This window comes from Rhopalosiphum maidis, chromosome 3 (assembly GCF_003676215.2).
Source record: "Rhopalosiphum maidis isolate BTI-1 chromosome 3, ASM367621v3, whole genome shotgun sequence".
Classification (NCBI taxonomy): domain Eukaryota; kingdom Metazoa; phylum Arthropoda; class Insecta; order Hemiptera; family Aphididae; genus Rhopalosiphum; species Rhopalosiphum maidis.
In genome coordinates, this window is record NC_040879.1 from 32,955,740 (window position 1) to 32,965,630 (window position 9,891).

The 9,891-nt window shown below is 28.3% G+C and overlaps 1 protein-coding gene across 1 annotated transcript; it reads right to left on the bottom strand.

Moving 5' to 3' along the window:
* Positions 1–263: 263 nt before the first annotated feature.
* On the bottom strand, positions 264–9,746 carry LOC113557902 (dynein intermediate chain 3, ciliary-like). Its single transcript, XM_026963444.1, has 10 exons — positions 9,573–9,746; positions 9,353–9,514; positions 8,763–9,027; positions 4,792–5,045; positions 2,788–2,949; positions 1,790–1,998; positions 1,559–1,694; positions 1,329–1,475; positions 533–703; positions 264–344 (listed from the first exon to the last, which is right to left on the bottom strand). The coding sequence occupies exons 1-10, from the start codon at positions 9,744–9,746 to the stop codon at positions 264–266; spliced, it is 1,761 nt and encodes a 586-aa protein (XP_026819245.1).
* Between the last annotated feature and the right edge of the window lie 145 nt (positions 9,747–9,891).

Here is a 9,891-nt window from a genome sequence, read left to right on the forward strand (position 1 = left end):
AAAAAAGTACTCCCAAGTCATATAAGTAAAAAACTCAACAAAAGAACAATATGATTATTATTATTATAAATATTAAACAGTTTGAAGAATTTACAGATTGGTCACAGTTATCTACTGATAATTTTTATGAATCTAATTAGGTATTTAATCTAAAATTTGATTGTTTTGAGAATATGGTCATTATATTATATATTGGTAAGTATCTAATATAAATCAATATCTAATAGCCCGATAATTAAATGAAAAAAAAATATCCAGTTTTTTTATTCTTCAGTTGTAAATTCTTCCGATTTAACTTCTTCCGTAACATCATCTTCAGTCATTTCATTAAGCGAACCGTGGCACTGAAACTGAATTTTCATTTCATAAATTACATCCGTTTTTTGGTGGTTATATGTATATAAACAATTTATTCTATGAAATACTAATTATACTAATTTATTTCATCTATACCAATAAATTAACCGTAAAGTACGTAAATACGCAATGCTCGCAGCTGATTATTGAAAAACATAAAATTACAATAACTCACCGCTTTTTCAATGAGTTCGGATATATCTCCATCCACAGCTGCAGTTCTAAATAATTCAGATTTTTTCAAAGAATCGTCGTTATTATCAGTTGACTTGAAATTTATTTTAGTTTTCTGTTCACGGAGTTTACCTTCCCTGATCTTTTCTAGTCTACTTTGCCTCTCAAACATCTATTGATCAATAATAAAAAAATTAAAATTTGTCGTTTACTGTATTTCCGACAATTATTTATATCCATGGCTTATATTAGTTTCTACATGAATCATTAAACTATTTTCAGATATCAAACATTTTTCTACAAATTTTCATTCAAGATATAAGAATATAATAATTAGGTTCAATTAAAATTAAATTCAGCTAATAGTATAATAACAAAAAAAAAATAATAAATAAATAGTAGATAATATATATTATGAAAAATAATAAAATAATAATAATTTCCTTACTAGTACTAGTAGTAAGTACACAATATGAAAATACTATTAACAAATTTATAAATATTACGAAAATTCAGTTAAACAATTTATTTTTTTTAAATTTAATTTGCTACCAAGAAAAAAAATGTAATTGTAAGATTATAAGTTTTATAACGTTGGTGACTTGATTTTTAAAAAAAAAATCGTTTAAAAATAAATTTAAGAGAGCCCTATAACCAATCAAGATTTTTTTACTATCATAGTTCTAAAGCTTAAAACTCTAAACTTCAAATAACTGTCTTTTTTTGGGGGGGAGGGGGTCACAAAAACAATGTGTTCTTTAGTTTGTTGAAAATATAACCTATACTACGCGACTCACAGTTGTCAACCGAACTCTATCATATGGTCCGGGAGTCACAAACCAATCGTTCATTTCAACCACGCGTGTTTTACCACAGTCATCACCGACGGCTAACAGTGCTCCGTCTTCATGGCAAGTAATACAATTTAATTTTTTGTCAGTCAACTAAATAAAAAAAAAAAAAAAACTAATATAAATTTAATTTCTATTCGTTGTCTCGTTATGTCTATTTTACGATTCTTGGGCACCTTAATTGAAAGTATCGGATGTTGTTGGTTCTGTAAGATATCCCAACATTCCATGAACCCATCGTATCTAGTCAAATAAAAAACTGAATTCTTTGAATTACTCCATTGGCCGTCGGTTAATCTTACATTGTGATGTCTATAATATTAAAATATAATAATATGATGTATATAATAAAATACTTAGTTTTTTTTCGTTTCTACTGTTTTAATATTGGTATTTAATGTAGGTACTTAGTGCACATTATGAATGATTCCTTTACGTCTTCTGACCATATGGTTGCCTGCCAATTGCAGACGGTTAAAAAGTTTTTTAAATACCCCGGATTACGTCTCAATGAACGTATGGAGCCCGGATGGCATTTATATGTATATGTTATTTTTTCAGTCACTGTTTTGCCCTTACGGTTTCCATCAAACACCTTTCCGTGGCTTGTGCCAATCTACTTTTAAATAATAAAAAACAATGTTTTATTTTTCGTTTTCAGATAAAAATAAATAATTTTTGAAATTATAAGTATAATATTATATTTTTAAAAAATAAAAATACTAAATTGTTATCTCTACTGCATACGAATACATGCAATATTGATTTTATCTATATGATTTATTAGATTATCTGCAGATGGTTCGTGATGTCATAGTAATGCTCTCCATGTCAAACACATTTATAGAACGATCTCAGCCATAAGACATAATAATATAAATGTCAATTTCAAATGCTGTTTCATCAATGTGAAAATAACAGATGGATTTTCGTATAAAAACATTTAGAGGAAACTTTTTATATCAAGTCGCGCAAGCAATAACAATATTATGTACTTATCATTATACTGACCAATGTGCTAATATTTTGCACTATTATACATGTAACAATTTTTATTTTTCTATCTAAAACTATTAACCATATATTATACACTTATAAAGTCATAACAAACGCGACCAAAAATTAAATTTAAAGTTTCCGTGGTTTTCATGACATTTTATTCCCGCTTACTTTCAGTTGAGTTCCTAATTTTAATTTTTAAATATAATAATCAAATTATGTAAAACGTATGCCCATGTACCTATATCAATTATCATATGTTTTATTTTGTGTAATTAAAAATAATCATTATTTTAGTTATCAGTTGTTTTTACGATCATTTGTGACGGATAATACTAATTATCAAAAAACAAAGTATTTTAATATAATTGTAGAATGTCTATCTCGTGTAAACACTTGTACGTACCACGAAGCGTATTGGAATCGAAAAATTGTATTCCAAGCAAGTGGCTCCATCAGTCCGGCCCGATTGAATCCATTCCGGTTCGCCATGGGCTTCATTTCTCAATAAATCTAAGACCAATTTGTCCGTAGGTTCTTTGAGGTTTCTGGTATCCCACCATATGATCTGTAAAAAACATCGGGATAGTCGAATTGCACTTATTACCTACAAAGAAATGGTCGAATTGCACTTGGATTGAAAAAAGGTAATGACCGAACTGCACTCGGGTAAATATCAGGTAGTGGTTGAACTGCACTCGTTCAAAAAAAAGAGTTAAAATGGAAAAACCGTGGAAACTTGTTACGAGTCGAACGTGTACAGTGAAAACCCGTTAAAACTATTACGAATGTTTACAAACGTTACGGACTACCTATTTAAGAGCATTATGGCACAGTGATACATTGTATTAGTTCATTAGATAACGCAGTCACGCAGAAAATTACTGTCGCCAAAAATCGACAAAAAAATCAAGATTAAATACAAGATTAATACTTATATTTTACACCGTGTTACTATTTAGACCAGTGATTCCCAACCTTTTTTTACTCAACGCCCCTTTTAGATTTTTAAAATCTCATACCTCAAAAAAAAAATTAATTTTTTCAAAAGATTATTTTTTTATTTTTTAATAAGCTATTCAATTAAAGAAAAAGTATAATTTTACATTTTAACGCTACAATTTGGTGAATTTTTAATTAAAATACCTACTTAGTAGGAATACTAGGAATAAGAAAATATAAATTAAAAAAATTAAAAATTAAAATAATAATATAATATTAATATGAATTATATAATTTGATTTCGAATTTACTAATATAACATAATAACACAAAAAATACTTATGTGACTAGTGACTGCCCTGAGGTTGGTGGTTTTCTGCTAACGAAATGATATCTGGCTCAATGGATGTAAGCATTAGTACGATAGGACGATAAGATAATAATAACGTCAAGTACCTACCTAGTATCTAGATTCTATAGTTTGATAAGATAATAATTTTTATATTATTTAAGTATCCATAAACATTATATCTACTATCTACCTACATAACTCTGTGTATTACATTTGGTATTTTAAATTAGTTTTTACTCTATGCAGTTATACATTTCATTGCAATCAGTTATGAACAATAAAAATGCAAATGAAAGATGAGCACCCCTTTAGCGCCACCTCCCATAAAACGCCTCCTTCAAATTGAAAAATGCCCACAAAGGGCGGTAGCGCCCACGTTGGGAACCATTTATTTAGACCTGTGTAAACTACAGTTAGTACACATTTTTACGTCGCTGTGTAAATATGAACAATTTAAAAATTATTAAAAGTGAATGAGGGCTGTGACCTAATTGTGTATTAAAGTTGTAAATTTTACAACGAAAAACGTGTAAGTAACGGTGTTAAATGGCGTTGTACCCATCGTGGTTATCTTTCAAAACTATATGTAGATGAATGTTCTACAGTTACCACGAAAACCACATAATTTACCTCGGAAAATTATTTACCCTTTAAAATGTATGATAATTTTATGGAAATACTTTTTTTTTAACCCAAGTGCAATTCAACTAAAATAAGTGCAATTCGGCCTTACCCAAATACATCACACTATTAAAGATATGTCCACACCCTAGTTGTGCCCAGACGTTAGTTGTAAAATATAAATTCACAAATTATTATTTTTTTCATTACATTCTGGCAAGTAAACATTTCAACAAAAAAAAAAAATAGTTTTGGTGAATCCATTTTTTAGCTTGAATTTGAATTAAAAACTGATACGATTTTGGAACAATTTTTTATTTTTCACGCTTCTGACGATTTTTTACTTAACTAGACATAAATTACTAAGTGCAAATGTATTCCATTACTTCGTTTAGACGTCTCTTTTATCTTTTGAAATAACCAAATATGTGGACAATATATTTTTATATTGATAATAGATAAATTTGACCCAATCATTCATTAATATTTACTTACCTGACCATCTCTGGAAGCTGTCATAAATTCTGAGTTAGTCTTGGATTGAATCCATTGGAGACTAAGTACTGAATCGTTATGGCCATTTCTTATTTCACTGATGCCAATATTTTTGTAACTGTTTCGCATGTCCCACAACGCGACCTGACCATTCATCAATCCACCAGCGAGTAGTTGTCCGTCTCTGTGGTGGAACTTAATATTAGTGATCGGGCATGGTGACTCCATCGTAAAATATGGAAAGGTAAACATCTCTATAAATTCAAAACATTCGTACATCATTCAATGTATGTTCAGAAAGTTTATCGAAAATAAAAATTTGTAAAAATATTTACTAATCGAATTTATTATTTATAAAATATAAATAAGTAATAATAATATAATAATATATTATTATTAGTAATAAGTCCAGAATTTGATGCTAGCGTTCACATCTTTTTGATAGTAATAATTTATAATTAAGCTAAGTATGTCAATTATAGTATACATTTATTATAGTTCTATACTTAAGTCATTCATTGCCCCACCCTTCGATTAATGCCTTAATTACTAAGAGTTTTATTTATTATCATTTAATATTCTTAAAATATTTATAATATTACAAAATCGATTTTTCAAAAACATAATATAATTTTTGTATTTATAATTAAAACAAATTGATAATTATTCATGCTTTCCATATATTCCCCTCTATGCTCGACTGAGGGACTTTTTTGGTTTAGACACTTAAAGTAATATAAAATGTATAAAAAATTATACTATCTTATAATAACATTTCAAAATAGATTCAAAATTTCAAATCTTTACAAATAACTTAAAAATATTTCAAATATATAAAATACTATAAATAAAGATATAATACAAAGATTTTTTGGAAATGTCAAGTATCTAAAGTTATTCGTTTTTTAATTATGACAAAAATCAACTGGTTTTGCTTAAAAATTCTCTCTTTTTTTAATTTTGTTTTAGATCCTCTCGGTTATTTTTAAAAGTACCGAGAATTTTTTACTTTTGACCCACACACCTGATATAATTTCTAGAAAGAAATATAAGATGAAAACGATGCGTTTATATTTCTAAAAAAAAGTACGAAAGACACAAAAATGGAAAAAAACACACATAATCATAATATCAATACAATTACAATTATTATTATTATTGCTGTTCTCGTTGTGGACGCTTGTAATCTTTTAAGAAAAAATAGTATAAATATTCTAAAAAAGTAGGTAAGTGAGTACCACTCAGCTGTATTACATTAGGCATTGAGTGGTTCACGTTTATAGATCTGTTAAATTTTAATTCATTGATCATCGTATACGATTCTGAGCGGAAATAGTTTATCAGCCTATGTCACCAAGGTGATCATGATTTTTGATGTGATTATTAAAGTCATATTTTTTACTTTAAGTATTATAGTAACCAGTGGATTGATATACATTTTTTCCAAAAATAATGCATTTATTATATTATTAGCATTTATAGTTATTATAATGCGATATGTGAAGTAGTGTTGTTGGACACCTCCTTTGATCAAGCCGCCCAGTTCTGTAATCAATTATCTCTATTATTTATCGTATAAATTATTACAGAATGTATATATTTTTCAATTTTTATAGTTCTTAATAGAAAAAAAAAGAAAGTTATTATATTAATAGTTATATAATATAAATGTAGGTGAGTAGTAGTATATTGTGCGTTCTATCCAAGTTTTTACACGGGGACAAGGGGCGAATTATACATAAATTGGTTTTGTTTACTGTATGGACATAAATTGTACATTTTATCCGCGTGAACACAAATAACACATTTTATCCACGTGAACACAAATAATACATTTTATAACTCTTAGTTTTGTAAGGTAATAAAAAATAGAATATGGTAACACACGAGAGCACACTCAACAATAACTCTGGAATAGATTAAACAGATGTAAATTTTAGCTTCGAACATTACACACTACACTCCAACTGTTTGATAGTTCTATTAGTGCACTTAGTTTATTTTTTCCTTGTAAATTTTTTATAAAATCGTGTACCGTTTTACAAATTCTCGATTCGGTATTTTATTTATTTCAACTTATTTAATAGTAATTAAATTATTCGTAGACTCATGGCCTAGTGAGCTAAGGCGATGGGTTTAGAGTTTGTAAATTTAGGGTATGTAAGTATGTTAATTCTACACTCAGTGTCATAGTCTACATTTTTTCCTCTGTTTTTGTTCATAAACTTAAATATACATTTTTTATTATTAATTATGTACCAATTTTTGTGTAATTAAGTTTTTTGTATCAACGCATGCTGGAATATTATAATAATGCACTACTTAATCTGTTTAACTTTATTACAAACAGTTGAATTGGGTATTGTTATTTACCATGGGCTTATTAAAATAAATTGAGTGTTATTAATGAAATGAGAAATAATTCTACCTTCACATGTTTGTGATAATGAATTGGCTGAACTATATGCATTATTGTAAACATTAAAAAGTTAAACTATTAAATGTGGAACAGAAAAAAATCTTTTTACTTTATGTGTGTGGTCAAATCAAAATGTTCACTGTGGGCCTATCATTTGTGTTCACGCGGTAAATAATACCAATTTATGTAGATTTCGCACCTTGTCCTCGAGAAAAAACTTGGATAGAACACACAATACACTACTTCTTAGGTGTATAACATTTTATGTCAATTAATAATTAATATAACTCACAATTTAATAAAATCGTTTTGTAAATATTTTTTAAAACAGTAAAAATAGATTCATACTTAAAATTATGTGATGTTTTAAAATAAATAAAAAATGTTCTTAATAATAGAAATACATACAAGTTCAAGTTCACTCGAATACTGTTTTTAAATTATAGTAAATTAATTAAAATATTATTATTCATCGTTTAAATAAGTAGTTTCGTTCAAATTGGAACTAACGATGTATAATAATATATAAAAAATATTATGCCAATGTATTAGTAATACTTTAATACAGACATAAGAGTATTACGGCAAGCTATTTTTATTTATGTTTCTCCTTTCAAATATCTATAATGGGAATGATTGACCTATGTATAAGAATTATTCGTAAAGACATTTTGGAAATTTAAAATTTTAAGACCCATTGAGATTTTATTGATAGTTAAAAATTAAATACTATAATCGTAATTAAATAAATCATATTTGATAGTTATTTGTTGCACCCTGTAAGAATTATGAAATATTTATTTTATAACATACAATATATAATATACCTAATATAATATAATATATTTATATTTAGTAAGAGTTGATTGATTCCTACAAAGCATATTATTAACGTTTTAAAGTTTCCAAAACATAATCAGCAACATATGAAATTTATTTTTCATATAGACATTTAGAAGCGTGTGGTTAAAACGGTCACCGATAAATACAACGTACTACTACTATATCATAGTCAATAAATACAAATAGGGTCCGCCATTATTTTTAATCTAATTAATTAAATTTAACTCGTATAAATTTAGCTACGAAATGACTTTCAAAAACCAATTATCTGCGTATTTTGGGGTACCTTATTAATATAGAGGTGTGTTGATTCCCTTTAACACGTCTTGCGCCGTCGCTTTAAATTTCGAAAATATAAAATGCGTTTTAACTCGTTATTTCGTGTTGAACATGTAGTACGTATTGTAACCCTTCTAGTGATGTGGTAAAAAAAATAAAAATAAAATTATCGTTAGCCATAGACAAATATAGATGGAGAAATTTCCCATTCGTTAAACTATTATTTTGTAAGACAAAAGTCATCTTAAACTTTTTCTTATTTTTATTAACACGGCTAATACTACTGCTATTCCGACACATACTGAAAATGTCTTCGTGGCGATTTTTTTTCTCAGTAATAATTAGTAAACTAATATTACTGTTGTAACCTTATGGTAGATGTATAACATAATAATATTATCGTATGATTTTTAAATATTTACTTTCTTACCCGTGTCAAATACATAGGAGTTAGGACTGTTATTTGGATCGTCCATTTGGAATCTCATTTCGGAGTAACTGATCGCAAGGTGCGTGCTGTTTTCCGATGACCAAGATATGTTACGTACCGGTCTCGCTGAATCGCACGGGTCTAACAATATCGCCACCGTCCGATGAGACGGAACTTGCGTTCGAAATTCTTTAGTTTTTGGATCGGTAAAGTATGGTTGGAATATATTTATTGCATTGTTTTGTCTTATGAAGTGCTCGGTGAGCTGAAATTAGCCATGTGGTTATTGAACATTAATATACGTGGGTATATATATATATAAAAGTTCCCTCATATTATTTTATTTAATAGGTTAAAAACGTATGGTATGGTATGGTATGGTATGGTATGGTTCAATAGTGGGGATTATTATAGTATCGTACTGTGCGATACGTCGTATATTGACTATTTATTATACGAATAAAGCATATATATTTGATTTTTGTTGAAACGAATGGGACGCGGGAATTGTAGTATTATTATATAATATTCACGTTATTTTAATACTACCAGTATTTGACGATAATATTTTTGCGAATATATTTACATACAACTGACACTGTCTTAACCGATTCTAAATACAGTTTATCCTTTTCCGCTTTCCGCTTGAATCTAGATACTTGTTCCGGATCGTCCAGGTTTACGTCAACCGGCCAGCCGCCTTCCCTGTGTGAAATTCCGCGATTCACATACTTCACGCGTATCGTATTGGCCTATACACACACAGTGTAAAAAAGTCGCAGTTTTTTACTCGTGAAAAACATATTATACCTCGTGTTCTGACCATTTGGTGGTTTCGTTAGTGGTCTTGTCAACAGGATTTCTCTGTATCCAATTATCCTCCAAGCTGAGGTCCGTCATCATATCAATCATTATTGTTGGCCCCGTGTTGTGAAATCGGCATTGTCTGCCGTAATCACTCCTTTTTTTTTCGTACGTATACATTTTTTACGGTTTCTAGTAGAGCACGCAATAGTTGTCGTTTTTGACAAAAAATAAATAAATAAATAAAAGGAAAAAATTATATATTATTAAACAGACTCAACTACTCGTATTTTTAGCAATAACTCGTTGAATATTTTTCTATACG